Source organism: Octopus bimaculoides, chromosome 30 (assembly GCF_046866305.1).
Source record: "Octopus bimaculoides isolate indiv1 chromosome 30, ASM4686630v1, whole genome shotgun sequence".
In the NCBI taxonomy this organism is placed as follows: domain Eukaryota; kingdom Metazoa; phylum Mollusca; class Cephalopoda; order Octopoda; family Octopodidae; genus Octopus; species Octopus bimaculoides.
This window is the reverse complement of record NC_142957.1, coordinates 6942271-6961591: the sequence shown is the minus strand read 5'-3', so window position 1 is coordinate 6961591 and position 19321 is coordinate 6942271. Positions and strand designations below refer to the sequence as shown.

Sequence of the window (19321 nt, the reverse complement as noted above, 5' to 3'; positions counted from 1 at the left end):
CACTGCCCTACTACTACTACTTCTACTGTGAAGGTGCATGGCTCAGTGGTTAGAGCATCGAGCTTACGATCGTGAGGTTGTGAGTTCGAATCCCGGACTGGGCTGCATGTTGTGTTCTCGAGCAAGACACTTTATTTCATCTTGCTCCAAGTTCACTCAAGCTGTAGAAATGAGTTGCGACGTCACAGGTGCCAAGCTGTATCGGCCCCTTTTGCCTTTCCCTCGGATAACATCAATGGTGTGGAGAGGGGAAGGCCGGTATTGCATGGGCGATTGCTGGCCCTCCATAAACAACCTTGCCCGGACTTGTTGTGCCTGGGAGGGGTAACTTTCTAGGTGCAATCCCATGGGTCAGTCATGACCGAAGGGGGTCTCAACTACTACTATTACTAATAATAATAATAATAATAAAAATAAAAAAATATGTTTGTTTTCGTTTTTTTTTTTGTAGTTGGTTGGAGAATTCCTTGAGGAAACATGCCTGAACCCCACGTTTATTATCGACCATCCAGAAATAATGAGTCCCCTAGCTAAATGGTAAGTGGGCCTTTCAGAGGTCCGTCCTTTCCTTTCACCCCCCCCCCATCCCCAACTGACCCTTTAAACAATGTACTGTCTCTCATGGTTACAATGGAGCTCCTTAATGTAGCTGAGGTTTTTTCGTGGCAACAGTGTTTAGCTACCAGGCTTGCAAGCCTGGTAGCTAATGACGTTCCCTCCATGACCATCCTGTTTTTTATTTCAGATATAATATACCTAGGACTGTGTTATCTAACATGTACTAGACATAACTCTTTCACTTGTTTGAGTCATTTGACTGCGGCCATGCTGGAGCACCGCCTTTTAGTCGAGCAAATCGACCCCCCCCCCCCCCCAGGACTTATTCTTTGGAAGCCTAGTACTTATTCTATTGGTCTCTCTTTTGCCGAACCGCTAAGTTACAGGGACGTGAACACACCACCATCGGTTGTCAAGCGATGTTGGTGGGGACAAACACAGACACACAAACATATACACACACATACATACATATATATATATATATATATATATATATCATCATCATCATCATCATCATCGTTTAACGTCCGCTTTCCATGCTAGCATGGGTTGGACGATTTGACTGAGGACTGGTGAAACCGGATGGCAACACCAGGCTCCAGTCTGATTTGGCAGAGTTTCTACAGCTGGATGCCCTTCCTAACGCCAACCACTCAGAGAGTGTAGTGGGTGCTTTTACGTGTCACCTGCACGAAAACGGCCACGCTCGAAATGGTGTCTTTTATGTGCCACCCGCACAAGCCAGTCCAGGGGCACTGACAACGATCTCACTCGAAAATCCTACAGGAGCCAGTCAGGCGGTACTGGCAACGGCCACGCTCAAAATGGTGCATCTCATGTGCCACCTGCACAAGAACCAGTCCAGGGGCACTTGCGACGATCTTACTTGGCTTGCCGGGTCTTCTCACGCACAGCACATTTCCAAAGGTCTCGGTCAGTAGTCATCGCCTCGGTGAGGCCCAATGTACGTAGGTCTTGCCTCACCACCTCAGCCCAGGTCTTCCTGGGCCTACCTCTTCCACGGGTTCCCTCAACTGTTAGGGTGTGGCACTTTTTCACGCAGCTATCCTCCTCCATTCTCACCACATGTCCATACCAGCGCAATCGTCTCTCTTGCATGCCACAACTGATGCTTCTAATGTTCAGCTTTTCTCATATATATATATATATATACACATATATATATATATATATATATATATACACATATATATATATATATATATATATATATATATACATAAATATGACGGGCTTCTTTCAGTTTCCGTCTACCAAATCCAGTCACAAGGCTTTGGTCGGCCCGGGGCTATAGTAGAAGACATTTGCCCAAGGTGCCACACAGTGGGACTGAACCCGGAACCATGTGGTTGGTAAGCAAGCTACTTACCACACGGCCACTCCTACGCCTATAAGATCATATTCCAACTGTGACCATCCTGCCTTTCATCGAGGCATGCTGTATCAAGGATTACATTATCTAATGTGTCCTTCTTTGTTGCTGTTGTTTCGCCCCAGGTCAGTCCTGGTCCAGTAGACCTGAGCTCAAAGATGTTCCATCCATGACCATCCTGTCTTGCACCATCCAAACATGGTTGATGCCAGCCCCCCCCCCCCCCCCCCCGACTGGCTCCTGTGCCGGTGGCACATTCTTTGGTGTTTAGCCCCAGGTCAGATCTGATCCTGCAGACCTATGATAAAATGCATTCCATCCATGATCATCCTGTTCTTTATTCCAGCATAGTGTATCTAGGACTACATCATCTAATGTATCCTTCCTTGTAGTTGTTTAACCCCAGGTCATCCCTAATCCAGTATATCTAAGACTGAAGGTGTGCCAGCTGTAGCCATCCTGTCTTTAATTCAGGCATGGTGTATCAAGGACTACATTATCCTAATGTGTCCTCCCTTCCTTGTTGTTCAGCTCCAGCAGACCTGTGATCAGAGATTTTTCCAGCTGTATCAAGTGTATCAAGGACTACATCATCTAATGTGTCTTCCCTTGTTTAGTCCCGATCCTGCAGACTTACAGACAAATGAATTCCAACCATGACAATCCTGTTGATTCAGACAGTGTTATGTGTTATTCTTTGTTGCTTGTTTCGACCCAGGGTCAGCCCTAATCCACTTGACCTAGATCAAAGATGTTATAACCGTGACCATCTTGTCATTTATTCTGACATAGTGTATCTAAGACTACATTATCTAATGTGCTCCACTTTGTTATTATTATTTAACCACAGGTCAGTCTTGATCCAACAGACCTATGATCAAAGGTGTTTCAGCCATGACCATCCTGTCTTTTATTCAGACATAGTGCACCTAAAACTGCAGTGTCCTTCCTTGTTATTTAACCCCAGGTCACTCTTGTTCCAGTTATGACCATCCTGTTTTGTTTTTTTTTATTCAGTCATAGTATACCTAGGACTACATTGTCTAATGTCTATAACCTCTGCTATTACAAGGGGGCGCTGAATAGTTCCTGGCTTTAAGGGTATCACGAAAGGCCTGGTTGGAGGCCCCACCGTCCAGGTTCTTTTACAGGGCTTAGAAAAACTGAAGGACCGTTGCCATCAGAGTGTGAATCCGAGAAGGGAACATGTTTCATAAGATCATTATTAACTGATCCTCCTGTATTTTCCCTTTACCCAAAGCCAGGAACTTTTAAGCACCCCATTGTACACTAAACACTCTGGCTCCTAAATGACAAGAGCCCTTATTCTGCATGTGTCTATTCTATATTTGACAGGCATCGATCAGTAAAGGGACTAACGGAACGGTTTGAGCTGTTTGTTATGAAGAAGGAGATATGTAATGCCTACACTGAGTTGAATGACCCTGTTGTACAGAGGGAACGATTCATGCAACAGGCACAGGTAACTATTTGTTTACTGTTCTATATTTAAGAGATGACGAATTATGTACATTTGACGGAATTTGTCGTCATCTTGTTTGTTGTTAACACAACGTTTCGGCTGATATACCCTCCAGCCTTCATCAGGTGTCTTGGGGGAAATTTCAAACCTGGGTTCTCATTCCTAAGGTATTTTTCAATGTTGTTGCTATTATTATTATTATTATTATTATTATTATTATTATTCAGGTCACTGCCTGGAATCGATCTCGGGGTTAGTAGCCCGTGCTCTTGACCACTATGCTGTATGCATATAATAATAATAATAATAATTATAATAATAAATAAACTAATATACAGTTCTATATTTAAGAGATGAGGAATTATGTACATGATTTACATTTGACGGATATTTGTCCTTATCTTGTTTGTTGTTAACACAACGTTTCGGCTGATATACCCTCCAGCCTTCATCAGGTGTCTTGAGGGAAATTTCAAACCTGGGTTCTCATTCCTAAGGTATTTTTCAATGTTGTTATTATTATTATTCAGGTCACTGCCTGGAATCGATCTCGGGGTTAGTAGCCCGTGCTCTTGACCACTATGCTGTATGCATATAATAATAATAATAATAATAATTATAATAATAAATAAACTAATATACAGTTCTATATTTAAGAGATGAGGAATTATGTACATGATTTACATTTGACGGATATTTGTCCTCATCGTGTTTGTTGTTAACACAACGTTTCGGCTGATATACCCTCCAGCCTTCATCAGGTGTCTTGAGGGAAATTTCAAACCTGGGTTCTCATTCCTAAGGTATTTTTCAATGTTGTTATTATTATTATTCAGGTCACTGCCTGGAATCGATCTCGGGGTTAGTAGCCCGTGCTCTTGACCACTATGCTGTATGCATATAATAATAATAATAATAATAATTATAATAATAAATAAACTAATATACAGTTCTATATTTAAGAGATGAGGAATTATGTACATGATTTACATTTGACGGATATTTGTCCTCATCGTGTTTGTTGTTAACACAACGTTTCGGCTGATACACCCTCCAGCCTTCATCAGGTGTCTTGAGGGAAATTTCAAACCTGGGTTCTCATTCCTAAGGTATTTTTCAATGTTGTTATTATTATTATTATTATTATTATTATTATTATTCAGGTCACTGCCTGGAATCGAACTTGGAACACAAGCATATGGAGTAGTGGTTAAGTGCGCGGGCTACTAACCCCAAGATTCCGAGTTCGATTCCAAGCAGTGACCTAAACAATAATAATAATAACATCGAAAAATACCTTAGGAATGAGAACCCAGGTTCGAAATTTCGCCAAGACACCTGATGAAGGCTGGAGAGTATATCAGCCGAAACGTTGTGTTAACAACAAACAAGATGACGACAAATTCCGTCAAATGTAAATAATGTACATAATTTCTCATCTCTGAAATATAAAACTGTATTAAAGTAATATTTCCCCATGACCAGACATGTTTTTGCACAATGGTTGGTACGATTGAGGCAGTGAGCTGGCAGAAACGTTAGCACGCCGGACGAAATGCTTAGCAGTATTACGTTCTGAGTTCAAATTCCGCCAAGGTTGACTTTGCCTTTCATCCTTTCGGGGGTCGATAAATTAAGTACCAGTTACGCACTGGGGTCGATATAATCAACTTAATCCGTTTGTCTGTCTTTGTTTAGCCCCTTGTGGGCAATAAAGAAATATGATGCTGCTTGTATGAGAGTGACTACACTTTACAGCTATCGTGCAATGTCAAGACAAGGGGAAACCCATACACACGCATAGACGACTCCGTCTTTCAGTTTCTGTCTTCCAAATCCACTCGCAAGGCATTTAGTCAACCCAGGGCCATAGCAGAAGGCATTTCCGCAAAGGTGCCATGCAGTGGGACAGAACCCAAAATCATGTGGTTAAGAAGCAAACTTCTTAACCATCATCATTTATCGTCCACTTTTCCATATTTTACTCTTTTAGTTGTTTCAGTCATTTGACTGTGGCCATGCTGGAGCACCACCTTTAGTCGAGCAAATCGACCCCGGAACTTATTCTTTGTAAGCCTAGTACTTATTCTATTGGTCTCTTTTGCCGAACCGCTAAGTTACGGGGGACGTAAACACACCACCATCGGTTGTCAAGCGATGCTGGGGGGACAAACACAGACACACAAACAGACATATATATACGACAGGCTTCTTTCAGTTTCCGTCTACCAAATCCACTCACAAGGCTTTGGTCGGCCCGAGGCTATATAGTAGAAGACACTTGCCCAAGGTGCCACGCAGTGGGACTTGAACCCGGAACCATGTGGTTGGTAAGCAAGCTACTTACCACACAGCCACTCCATAGAAATATAACTTTCATTGCATGTAAATTTTAACATTAAAATCTTATATGGACCCCCCCCCCCCGGGCCATAGGAACCCTGGTTGAGATCACTTTTTTTTTTTTTTTAAACTTCTTTATAACTCCTTTTTTAGGACACATGTTGGGATCAAAACTTCGTTTTAACCTGTTCACTTTTCTAAAATCCCTTCATAATCCTTTTTCTTCTCTCTCCAGGACAAAGCTGCTGGTGATGACGAAGCCATGTTCGTAGATGAGAACTTCTGTACAGCCCTCGAGTATGGGTTACCTCCAACGGCCGGCTGGGGCATGGGTATCGATCGAGTAGCCATGTTTTTGACTGACTCCAACAATATCAAGGTAGGTACCCAGGTGGAAATAGTTCCTTTTATTTAAAACTCCTCTCTTTTTCTCTCTCAAAGGCAATGACCCTTGTCAGTGTCGTCCTTTCAACATTCACTTTGCCTGTTTGCATTGGTTGGATGCTTTTCCTGTTACCAACCGTTATACGTTTCCAAAGTCATATTTCTCCACAGTCAAATATGTTCTTGCTAAATGACCCTCATTTACAAAAAGCTCACAACATCAAGACAGACAGACAGACACAAACATAGACGTCGGGCGAAATGCTTAGCGGTATTTCGTCAGCCGTTACGTTCTGAGTTCAAATTCCGCCGAGGTCAACTTTGCCTTTTATTCTTTCGGGGTCGATTAAATAAGTATCAGTTATGCACTGGGGTCGATATAATCGATTTAATCCATTTGTATGCCCTTGTTTGTCCCCTCTGTGTGTAGCCCCTTAAAGGCAGTAAAGAAATAAGACACAACCACACACACACACACAACCTTGCTGCTCTCTGACTTGTTCTCCTTCCCCTTTCAGCTGGGGTCGCCATGTATCTCCTTTAATCCTTTAGCATTTAAACTGGCCATGCCAGGCCCAAATATCCTGTTTTAGGTTCAAACTGGGCTATATCTGGACTCTCACACCTACCCTACAATGTCATTCTAGAGGTATACCTTTCATCATCATCGTTTAACGTCCGCTTTCCATGCTGGCATGGGTTGGACATACATGTAGGCACAAGAGTGGTTGTGTAGTAAGAACGTCCCCAACCACATGGTCCAAGGTTCAGCCCCACCATGTGGCACCTTGCGTAAGTGTCTTCCACTACAGCTCTGAGCAAACCAAAGCCTTGTGAGTAGATTTCTTAGAAACTGAAAGAAGCCTGTTGTCATCATCATCGTTTAACGTCCACTTTCCAGGCTAGCATGGGTTGGACGATTTGACTGAGTACTGGTGAAACCAGATGGCTACACCAGGCTCCAATCTGATTTGGCAGAGTGTCTACAGCTGGATGCCCTTCCTAACGCCAACCACTCAGAGAGTGTAGTGGGTGCTTTTACGTGTCACCCGCACGAAGGCCAGTCAGGCGGTACTGGCAACGGCCACGCTCAAAATGGTGTATTTTACGTGCCACCTGCACAGGAGCCAGTCCAGGAGCACTGGCAATGAACTCGCTCGAATGTTTTTTCACGTGTCACTGGCAATGATCACGCTCAAATAGTGCTATTTACGTACCCGACATTGTAGGGTAGGTGTGAGAGGCTGGATCTGGCCTTGTTTTCAATTAATCATGCATTATCTCATAGCTCTGAGATTTCAATGATGTGATTGTTTATTTTTAGAAAGACATTGTAGGGTAGGTGCGAGAGGCTGGATCTGTGCCTATAGTAGAATGCCCTGACTTTATCTTTCATTTCTTCCAGCTCGATGTCATCAACTCATCACATCAGGGCTTTGTGTTAAAATTTGAAACCATTATCATTGTCATCATCTAAGACAAAACTTCTCTTTCTCATCTGTTATTTCAGGAGGTGCTTCTATTCCCTGCTATGAAGCCTGAAGATGGACAATCCGATACGGCAGCCATCAAGGAATGAGCTGTTTGAGGTGGAATGCAGGCAACCCAGCTCCACAATCATTACTAACATGAATCTGTTGATTTTCTTTCCTTAGGGGCTGTTTTTTTAATTTATTTATTAGGGAGGGGTGAATTTAGCTGGGTTTTTTTTTTGTTTTGGGGAAGGGTGAATTTAGCTGGGGGTTTTTTTTATTGGGGAAGGGTGAATTTAGCTGGGGTTTTTTTATTGGGGAAGGGTGAATTTAGCTGGGGGGGGTTTTATTGGGGAGGGGTGAATTTAGCTGGGGGGGGGTTATTGGGGAGGGGTGAATGTAGCTGGGTTTTTCTATTAGGGAGGGATGAATTTAGCTGGGGGGGTTTTTTTTTATTAGGGAGGGGTGAATTTAGCTGTTTTTTTTTTCTTTTCTTAATTAACTCTTTTAAGGTTTGATTTAAAGGAAACATTGGTGTTATAAACTATATCTTCTCAATAAATATCACTCTATTGCAATTATAGTAAATTTGTTGCTATTCTTAACCCTTTCATTGCCAAAATGGGCAAGAACTTAAAATGGTGAATGACCCAAGGTGGCTGAAACTGGTATGAAAACACATGATTTCTTTATGTAAGCCATTGAACTACACTTGTCTGACATTATTTTACATGATATCTAAGCATTGCAAATTTTTAGAGATTTTTTTTTTTTTTTTTTTTGCCATATTATGTATGCATATATGTGTGTGTGTGTATCATTTAGGATTGGCGGAACAAACAACAAGTAGAACTCAAATATGAGCATACATATGTTTCTTTTAATCATCAGAGAAGTTACAAAAGTGGCCGAAGGGCCAAGACCTTTATGCATGGGTAAGTTACCTTTTCTGCCAATTAGCATAAATGCCTGTGTGTGTGTGTGTGCAGACACACCTACACGTGTGTGTGTGAGTGTGTACATATATAAATACATGTGTGTGTGTTCATAAATATATATGTATGTATGGATATACATATATTTTTAAGGGGGAGCCAAATATTTTGCACTGAAGCCTGTTCTAAGGATTGGCGGATAACTTGTCAATCTGTCTTCAATTTTTCTTGGAAATCCATAAAATAAAAAACAGGGGTCAACGCTACCAAACATGTCACCACCCAATCTTTGTACTTACATCACCAATGAAATTTTCAGGCATTCGTGCGCTACCAATATGAATGAAAAAATGGTCCAGATGGACTATATGTAATCTGAACCTTTCCCCCCATATTTTTTTTTCATTTTTTTTTTTACAGAAACCCACGTTTTAGGCTATGGAGATTCCGATTCTGAAAAAAAAATTTTCAAAAATCTCAATTTCAAAATTTCGATTACCCCCCCCCCCCCCCGTTTTTTATATAGATCCAAAGGGTAAACCTAACCCTAACTCAAATCCTGACCCTAACCCTAACACTAGTTTTGTGAGATTTGGCTGTTATTTCTAGCATGTAAATAACCTGCTTGGTGGGGGTGGGGGTGGGGGGTAATTGAAATTTTTCAAACAATTTTTTTTCAGAATCATAATCTCCGTATTTTGTTACGCATTTCCGGAAAATATTTTTTAAATGAGGAAATGGGGAGGGGGGGATCGAAATTTTGAATTTGAGATTTTTGAAAAAAAATTTTCAGAATCGGAATCTCCATAGCCTAAAACGTGGGATTCCGTCAAAAAAAAAAAAAAAAAAAAAGATAAATAAGGGGGAGAAAGGTTCAGATTACATATAGTCTGTCTCTGGCGAAAAAAAATCCTTAATTCCAAACGGGAAATCGCAAAGGTGGGGGGGAGGGGAAACACACACCCAAATGCCATAAACTTTATGCTTTTCTCCTCTCCTTTCTTTTGATTTTCTTGTGACAGAGATGAATGTAAACCACCAGATCTCGACCCTGTTAGAAGCTGTCACTTGGGTTGTCTGCCTCTGCTAGGGGTTTCACTGAATTGTAATGTTCTCCGAGACCAAACGCGTGCCGATGGTACCTGTAGGGGGTGCAGAGAGAGAGAGAGAAAGAGACACAGGATAAGACAGAGAAAGAACAGGTGGGGGATATATATATATATAAACATAAGTGCAGATATTTTGGGGTATATAATATGTGCTGTCAAAAATGAGATACTTCGTCCAATCAATAATAAAACTAGATCTAAATATCTCATCTTTCCCAGCACACACACACACACACACACAAGTGGCTTCTTTCAGTTTCTGTCTACCAAATCCACTCACAAGTCTTTGGCCAATCTGAGCCTACAGAAAAAGACTTGTCCAAGGTGCCAAGCAGTGGGACTGAACCCAGAAAGGTTGGGAAGCAAGATTCTTACCATACAGCCACTCCTACATTTATTATTATTATTATTATATAATTTAATATTTTTGCAGATGTAGAAACAAAAAGTGGAAAACCATTTGGCTCTTCTCAGGATGGTATTGAACCCTGGCCAGAAACTCCAGTATGTCCTCTGCTGCTGGTTATCTATACCTTTACCTACAAGGACCTAGACTCCCAATGAAATGCTCTCAAAAATTAAGATATTTAACTTTTTGCTATTCACACTGGATCAAAGAGACTTCCGGGTGTTTTTTTCCTTTTCATCTTCTCCATCCTTATCAGCCTTTCCACAATAGTTTTCGCTTATGACATCCAGGGTGTCAATGTGTGGTCTGATGAGTGCATACGAGCGGAGGAATCCATTCTTCTTCCGCTCTATCTGATCAGTGGTTCTGTGAAAGCCATTATTCTTCAGTGCAGCAGTGATGATGTTGTTTGGGGGATCGCCACAAGCAATCATCCATGCTCACAACAGAAGATTTAATTCTCTCTTCTCCCACTTTGGTGCCATCTTCGTTTTTTAAGCCCAGAAGGGGAGTAGAGGATAGAGAGGAAGTGAAAGATAGCAGTAGGTAGAAAAGAAGAAACACAGAAGGGGGAATAGGGAAAGAGAGAGGGAGATATGAAGGAAAAAGAGAGGGTGATATGAGGAAGAGAGGTGTGGGTGTTAGAGACAGAGGATGGGGAGAGAAAGAGAAACAGACTGAAGGAGAGACAAGAAAGGATGAAGGATGTGAGAGAAAGGGAGAAATGGACTGAGAAGAGGGGGGAAATGAGAAGTATATGAGGGAGAGGAAGACGTTATGAGATGGAAAGGAAAGAGAACTGAGAAGAGAGGAAGATATAAAAGCGAGAGAGAGAGAGATAGATGAGAGAAAGAGTAAGATATGGAAGACAGAGAGGGAGAGAGGAAGCGGTACTTATGAAAAAGAGAGCGGGAGCAGGCAACGAAGATGTGTAGGAAAACGAAAAACGAAAATTCGTAATACTAAATGGGATTTGTAATTCAAATAATTGTAAAGAGATAAAGTGAAAAAAGAAAGGGGTTTCGTAATGGTTTTTTTTTTTTTTTTTACAAAGTGAATCAAAAATAAATAAATAAAAAAGACTGTTTCTATTTTTCTAAAAGAATCAAAGATAAGTGGTCGTTGTTACCAAAATCTTCAGTAACTGGGATACATCCATGGTACCGTGAACCATTCATGGAATTTTGTTGATCCCGTTAGTGGGGTTATGTACCAATAGTGTAGAGGCATTCTGGTCACGGATAAAACGTAGACTGAAATACAAAAGTGGATCATTATTACGATATGAAGTGGGAGAATTCGTGGGAGAACTTTCAGACATTTATCAAGCACATAGCCGAAAATATATCCACAGTGATTTTAGAAAGGCAAAGGTTACAGTTTAAAAAATTTTTTTTTTTTTTATTTTGTATTTTTCGTTTTCGGATATATGTTCTCTGGTAAAAAGCGTGAAACTCGCAGTTCAACTTTCTGAATAAAATGCAAGACTTGGATTGTCCGCGTTTAGCTGTTATTTCTAGCATATCAAGTTTCGTGGTGGGGACTCCACATGCCGTGATACTTTTGCTGTTTCACTATGAAATGTAAGCCGTTCATTTTCACATCTAAGTTGCGAGGGGGCTATTCGTACGACCTGGACATGTAGAACACATACATGACCGTGATATGTAGAACACATTACAGAAAGCAAAAATCGCCAAAATTAAAAAATAAAAAAGTTACAGCCGTTTTCCCTCAGTGTCTAATCTCAATGTGCACCTTTTAAAAGTTAAATGAATATTATAGTGAGAATTCTCAGAAACTAAACAAAGATTAAGTCGTAACTCAAATGTTACCCAAGTTAAAAGAAAATAAACAAATGAAAAGGATACTTATTCGTAAGAGGTAAAATTCCAAATCCTTGTTCTTGTACGAAGAAGTTTTCTTTCAAAAACAATTCTTTTTTTTTTTCGCTTCTTACATTCGACTGCAAATAAAATTGCGACGTGTAACCACGCGGTTATCGACGATACCTTTAGCTTGTTTCACTGATTTAAACTTACTATATTAAACTTTTAGTGTAATATATTACTTTTTTCTTTTAATCAATATATTATGGTAGACCGTTACGAAGTAACAAGTACTACCTTTTGCCAGTTTTAGCGTCGATTTATGCAATCACTTTGGGGTTGTTTCAGGAGAAGGAAAAACATGTGTTGCTTCAACGAAACTGGATGTATATATCTTCCGAAACCGGAAGTATATATATATATACTCTTTTACTTGTTTCAGTCATTTGACTGCGGCTATGCTGGAGCACCGCATTTAGTCGAGCAAGTCGACCCCAGGACTTATTCTTTGTTAGCCTAGTACTTATTCTATCGGTCTCTTTTTGCCGAACCGCTAAGTTACGGGGACGTAAACACACCAGCATCGGTTGTCAAGCGATGGTGGGGGGACAAACACAGACACACATATCTACATATATACGACGGGCTTCTTTTAGTTTCCGTTTACCAAATCCACTCACAAAGCTTTGGTCGGCCCTAGGCTGTAGTAGAAGACACTTTCCCAAGGTGCCACACAGTGGGACTGAACCCGGAACCATGTGGTCGGTAAGCAAGCTACTTACCACGTATATTAGTTACCTTTTTTTTTTCACCAACAAATGCCCTTATCCACAAGAGCATCCAAACAGGTCACCAATTGGAAAGTTCAGGGATATGTAAAACCTATTTCTGTGACTGATTATTGATCATCAGGCTATGATAAGTTTTAAAAAACCCTCATTTTCTAACTATATTTCTGTTGGGTTGAAAGATCGCGGTTCAAATCTCAGACTGGGCAATATGTGTGTTTATGAGCGAAACACCTAAGCTCTGGCAGAAGGTAATGGTGAACTTCTGCTGACTTTTTTCACAACGAACTTTTTCTTAATCTTTCCTCCTACATCTAGCAGCTCACCTGTGATGGACCAACGTCCCATCCAGGTGGGTAACCCAAATGCTAATGAAACCAGGAAACTGGCCATTATGAACCAGACATGGCTTCAGAAGGAACAAACAGCAACAACAACAGTCTTACCAATAAAGAAAATATTTAAATATCTAAATTTTAACATTGAAATTGTTGGTAAAAGTCACTTTGTCTGTTAAATGGGGGTTTAGGTTTCAATTCCTACCCAGTTTAAAATTATAATTTTTTTTTATTAACTTAAGTTGTATTATGTGTGTGTGTGTGTGTGTTACCAAATTTCATAGGTTTCCCTTAATTACAAAAAATTGAAATAACTTTAAATATCCTAATTTTCATGTTAATATTGTTGCTGCTTCGGTGGCCTCATAGGTAGAGGTGTTTAGAAGTAGTAACATAGCACAGTGGTGAGGGTTTCAAATCTGTTCCAGGTATTATAGGGTGTCTTATTTTCATTTTTTCCCTAGAAATAAAAAAAAAAAGTGAAAAATTTTCGTAAGACCGCTTAGTGCTAGCCCTGGGTGATATCGAACCCTGCCCAGGAGGTTATTGGTGTTTACATATGACTTTACCCACAAGACCACGAAGACACCAACAGAAATTTCATTAAAAAATGACATATTTAAACCTATCTTGGCTAAAGATCAATATAAAGGGTTGCCAATTTACATTAATAAAAAAAAAATAATTTCAAACTGGGTAGGAATTGAAACCTAGACCACCATGTAACAGACAAAGTGACTTTTACCAACAATTTTAATCTAAATTTTCCTTGACACTAAAAAACTTTGTTTTTAAAAATTTTGACTTCAAAAGACTATTGGTGATTTCAGGCTTATTTCTAGCACAATTTATGAACTTTATGTCTCTGTGTCTCTCTGTATATAAAGATATATATATATATATAAATAAATGTATAATATATAAATACATACACACACACATACATATGTAAATTATATATATATAAATAATATACAGTATAGATATATATATATGTATTATATATATATATATATTTTTTATTTTTAAGTTTCAGCTTAGAGCTGCGGCCATGCTGATGCACCACCATGTTGCTACACTGTTATTACAGGGAGCCTCTTACAATATTTGGCACTTGGTGAAGAATGGAGTTTGATTTAGCAACCCTCATTTGCACCTCCTGCCGCGAGGTAGGTTCATCTGGGACTCTCGATAAGAAGAGGTCCAGCTTTGATTTAAAAACTTCTACATCTACTTCGTGCAGATTCCTCAGGCTCTTTGGGAGAATATTAAAAAGCTGTGGGCCCCTGAATCCCAAGCTGTTGCAGTAACTGGTCCTGAAGCGCGATGGCATTGCTGGGATCTTTGGCACTATGCAGTGTCGTCCCGTTCTGGCATTGGTGTAGCTTTCAATGCCAAAATTTGGCACAATTCCTTCCAGGATCTTCCAGATGTATATTACCGCATACCTCTCCAGGGAGTAGAGTCTTAGCTGTTTCAGCCTTTCCCAGTAGCTGAGCAGTTGCAAAGAGACAATCTTCTTTGTGAATCTCCTCTGGATTGCTTCAAGGTCTGCTGTTAATTCCAGACTGGTGGGTGACCACAGCTGTGAGTAGTAATCCAGGCGGCTGAGGACGAATGTCCTCCAGAGGACCATCATAGTTTCCTTATCTCTGGTTCTGAATGTTCTCAGGATCCATCCAGCCAATCGTCTGCACTTTGTTGCCATTCTGGTAATGTGCACTTGGAAAGAGGTATCATCACTCATGTCGATACGCAGGTCTCTCACTGATTTAGGCTCTGGGATTGAAATTCCCTGTGGATCAGTGTACTCTGTAAGTTTCATATTCAGTTTTGGACGTTGGTAGCGCAGGGCTTGGAATTTTTCAGCATTAAACTGCATATTATTGTCCTCAGCCCATCTATAAACTGAGTCCAATTCCTGCTGCAGGTGTGCAACATCACTGGAGTTATATATATATATATATCACTGGAGATATATATATATATATCTTTATATACAGAGAGAGAGAGAGAGAAAGAGAAAGAATGATACTAGTCTTATTAGCCAAAATCCAAAAATTTTGACTTCAAAAGACTATTGGTGATTTCAGGCTTATTTCTAGCACAGTTTATGAACTTTGTGTCTCTGTGTCTCTCTGTATATAAAGAGATATATATATATATAAATAAATGTATAATATATAAATACACACACACACATGTATATATATATTTTTTGGGACTGTCACATTTTGAGTTTTTATTAAACTATAAATTTAAACTAGATCTAAATAAACAACCCCTGTTTAAAATATTCTGGTAAGAATCGGCAAGAAATTTAACATCCCAAAGAAACTTAATTTCGGTAGAAAGTATGTTTTTTTTAATTTTTATTAAAATTAAATGTCGAAATCCGATGTGGAAAAATCGGTCCAATTGGTTCAAGGCCTGCCCTGTCTATATATATACATATATATATATATTTTTGGGGACTGTCACATTAAGTTGACTGTATACAACTACTTTATATATATAAATATACAAATTAATTATCAATTATCAACATAGGGCGTCGTTTAAAAAAGATTTTCGCTGCTCTTTCTAGCAAATTAAAACAATAACATACACATTGAACAAAACGGTCGCTGAGGTATAAAGGGAAATAACTCTCAAATGAAGGGTTATCTCCCTTTATACCTCAGCGACCGCTTTGTTCAATGTGTGTGTTATTGTTTTAATTTGCTAGAAAGAGCAGCGAAAATCTTTTTTAAACGACGCCCTATGTTGATAATTGATAATTAATTTGTATATTTATATATATAAAGTAGTTGTATACAGTCAACTTAATGTGACAGTCCCCAAAAATATATATATATATGTATATATATAGACAGGGCAGGCCTTGAACCAATTGGACCGATTTTTCCACATCGGATTTCGACATTTAATTTTAATAAAAAGTAAAAAAAACATACTTTCTACCGAAATTAAGTTTCTTTGGGATGTTAAATTTCTTGCCGATTCTTACCAGAATATTTTAAACAGGGGTTGTTTATTTAGATCTAGTTTAAATTTATAGTTTAATAAAAACTCAAAATGTGACAGTCCCAAAAAATATATATATACATGTGTGTGTGTGTATTTATATATTATACATTTATTTATATATATATATATCTTTATATACAGAGAGACACAGAGATACAAAGTTCATAAACTGTGCTAGAAATAAGACTGAAATCACCAATAGTCTTTTGAAGTCAAAACTTTTGGATTTTGGTTAATAAGACTAGTATCATTCTTTCTCTTTCTCTGTATGTAAAGATATATATACATATATATATATATAATACATATATATATATATATATATGTATATATATATATATATATATATATATGATTTACATATGTGTGTGTGTGTGTGTATTTATATATTATACATTTATTTATATATATATATATCTTTATATACAGAGAGACACAGAGACACAGTTCATAAATTGTGCTAGAAATAACCCTGAAATCACCATAAATAAATAAATAAATAAAAATACGTATATATATATGTATATATATATATATATATATATATATATATATATATATAATACATATATATATATACTTATATATATTATTTATATATATATATAATTTACATATGTATGTGTGTGTGTGTTTGTAAGTCAAAATTTTGGGATTTTGGCTAATAAGCGGCATGAAATCACGAAAGGAATTTCGCACCAATAACGAAAATGTTACAAAGTTCATAAATTGTGCTAGAAATAAGCTTGAAATCACCAATAGTTTTTTGAAGTCAAAATTTTTGGATTTTGGCTAATAATAAGCGGCATTAAATCTCTTTCTCTCTCTCTCTCTGTATATAAAGATATATATATATATATATATATATATATATATATATCAAATAATAAGCAACACGGATTTCAAAAGTGATTGCAGTACGCACGTTTCATGCTACTTCAATTTATTTAAGTAATGTGAGCATTACCTTAAATGCAATATGAAGAGCAATCTTCAGCTGCACGAAAAAATGTAGAAAGAAAGACATATTACAAATGTGGCAACATATTAAAACCAAGTGGGAGAGAGCAGAGGAAGAATATATAAGTCCATCTTGACATAACTTACACCTTCCCTCTCTTTAGAAGTAATTGTCCCTTTGCTATCACCACTAGATAAGAAACAATAGAATTCTGAGACAGTTAAAACTTTTGTCTAGAATCAATTACTAGCCTGATAGACCCTGCTATGTCAAGATGGACTTATATATTCTTCCTCTGCTCTCTCCCACTTGGTTTTAATATGTTGCCACATTTGTAATATGTCTTTTTTTCTACATTTTTTCGTGCAGCTGAAGATTGCTCTTCATATTGCATTTAAGGTAATGCTCACATTACTTAAATAAATTGAAGTAGCATGAAACGTGCGTACTGCAATCACTTTTGAAATCCGTGTTGCTTATTATTTGATATATATATATATATATATATATATATATATATCTTTATATACAGAGAGAGAGAGAGAAAGAGATTTAATGCCGCTTACTATTAGCCAAAATCCAAAAATTTTGACTTCAAAAAACTATTGGTGATTTCAAGCTTATTTCTAGCACAATTTATGAACTTTGTAACATTTTCGTTATTGGTGCGAAATTCCTTTCGTGATTTCATGCCGCTTATTAGCCAAAATCCCAAAATGTTGACTTACAAACACACACACACATACATATGTAAATTATATATATATATAAATAATATATATAAGTATATATATATATGTATTATATATATATATACATATATATATACGTATTTTTATTTATTTATGGTGATTTCAGGGTTATTTCTAGCACAATTTATGAACTTTGTGTCTCTGTGTCTCTCTGTATATAAAGATATATATATATATAAATAAATGTATAATATATAAATACATACACACATGCACACGCAAACACACACACACACATACATATGTAAATTATATATATATAAATAATATACAGTATAGATATATATATATGTATTATATATATATATATATTTTTTATTTTTAAGTTTCAGCTTAGAGCTGCGGCCATGCTGATGCACCACCATGTTGCTACACTGTTATTACAGGGAGCCTCTTACAATATTTGGCACTTGGTGAAGAATGGAGTTTGATTTAGCAACCCTCATTTGCACCTCCTGCCGCGAGGTAGGTTCGTTCATCTGGGACTCTCGATAAGAAGAGGTCCAGCTTTGATTTAAAAACTTCTACATCTACTTCGTGCAGATTCCTCAGGCTCTTTGGGAGAATATTAAAAAGCTGTGGGCCCCTGAATCCCAAGCTGTTGCAGTAACTGGTCCTGAAGCGCGATGGCATTGCTGGGATCTTTGGCACTATGCAGTGTCGTCCCGTTCTGGCATTGGTGTAGCTTTCAATGCCAAAATTTGGCACAATTCCTTCCAGGATCTTCCAGATGTATATTACCGCATACCTCTCCAGGGAGTAGAGTCTTAGCTGTTTCAGCCTTTCCCAGTAGCTGAGCAGTTGCAAAGAGACAATCTTCTTTGTGAATCTCCTCTGGATTGCTTCAAGGTCTGCTGTTAATTCCAGACTGGTGGGTGACCACAGCTGTGAGTAGTAATCCAGGCGGCTGAGGACGAATGTCCTCCAGAAGACCATCATAGTTTCCTTATCTCTGGTTCTGAATGTTCTCAGGATCCATCCAGCCAATCGTCTGCACTTTGTTGCCATTCTGGTAATGTGCACTTGGAAAGAGGTATCATCACTCATGTCGATACCCAGGTCTCTCACTGATTTAGGCTCTGGGATTGAAATTCCCTGTGGATCAGTGTACTCTGTAAGTTTCATATTCAGTTTTGGACGTTGGTAGCGCAGGGCTTGGAATTTTTCAGCATTAAACTGCATATTATTGTCCTCAGCCCATCTATAAACTGAGTCCAATTCCTGCTGCAGGTGTGCAACATCACTGGAGTTATATATATATATATATCACTGGAGATATATATATATATATCTTTATATACAGAGAGAGAGAGAGAGAAAGAGAAAGAATGATACTAGTCTTATTAGCCAAAATCCAAAAATTTTGACTTCAAAAGACTATTGGTGATTTCAGGCTTATTTCTAGCACAGTTTATGAACTTTGTGTCTCTGTGTCTCTCTGTATATAAAGAGATATATATATATATAAATAAATGTATAATATATAAATACACACACACACATGTATATATATATTTTTTGGGACTGTCACATT

The 19321-nt window shown here is 38.2% G+C and overlaps 2 protein-coding genes across 6 annotated transcripts in view; one reads left to right on the top strand and one right to left on the bottom strand.

The window, feature by feature from the left end:
- Positions 1–8214, top strand: part of LOC106882317 (lysine--tRNA ligase) — a 30778-nt gene extending 22564 nt beyond the window's left edge. For all 3 annotated transcript variants that reach the window (XM_089346130.1, XM_089346128.1, XM_089346129.1), the window contains 4 exons: positions 452–537; positions 3311–3437; positions 6016–6159; positions 7675–8214. In XM_089346130.1, the coding sequence (XP_089202256.1) occupies positions 452–537; positions 3311–3437; positions 6016–6159; positions 7675–7743 (426 nt within the window). In that variant the 3' untranslated portion in view covers positions 7744–8214. The remainder of the gene's footprint in view (positions 1–451; positions 538–3310; positions 3438–6015; positions 6160–7674) is intronic.
- Positions 8215–8496: 282 nt separating this feature from the next.
- LOC106880028 (deubiquitinase OTUD6B) overlaps positions 8497–19321 on the bottom strand; it is a 44282-nt gene continuing 33457 nt past the window's right edge. Inside the window, exons 10-11 of one of the 3 annotated variants that reach the window (XM_089346135.1) lie at positions 11219–11342; positions 9570–9713 (exon numbers count right to left, since the gene is read on the bottom strand). In XM_089346135.1, coding sequence (XP_089202261.1) covers positions 11264–11342 — 79 coding nt within the window. In that variant the 3' untranslated portion in view covers positions 9570–9713; positions 11219–11263. Of the gene's footprint in view, positions 9714–11218; positions 11343–11478; positions 12056–19321 lie in introns of those variants that run through there. The other 2 variants (XM_089346134.1, XM_089346136.1) reach the window with 2 other exon arrangements.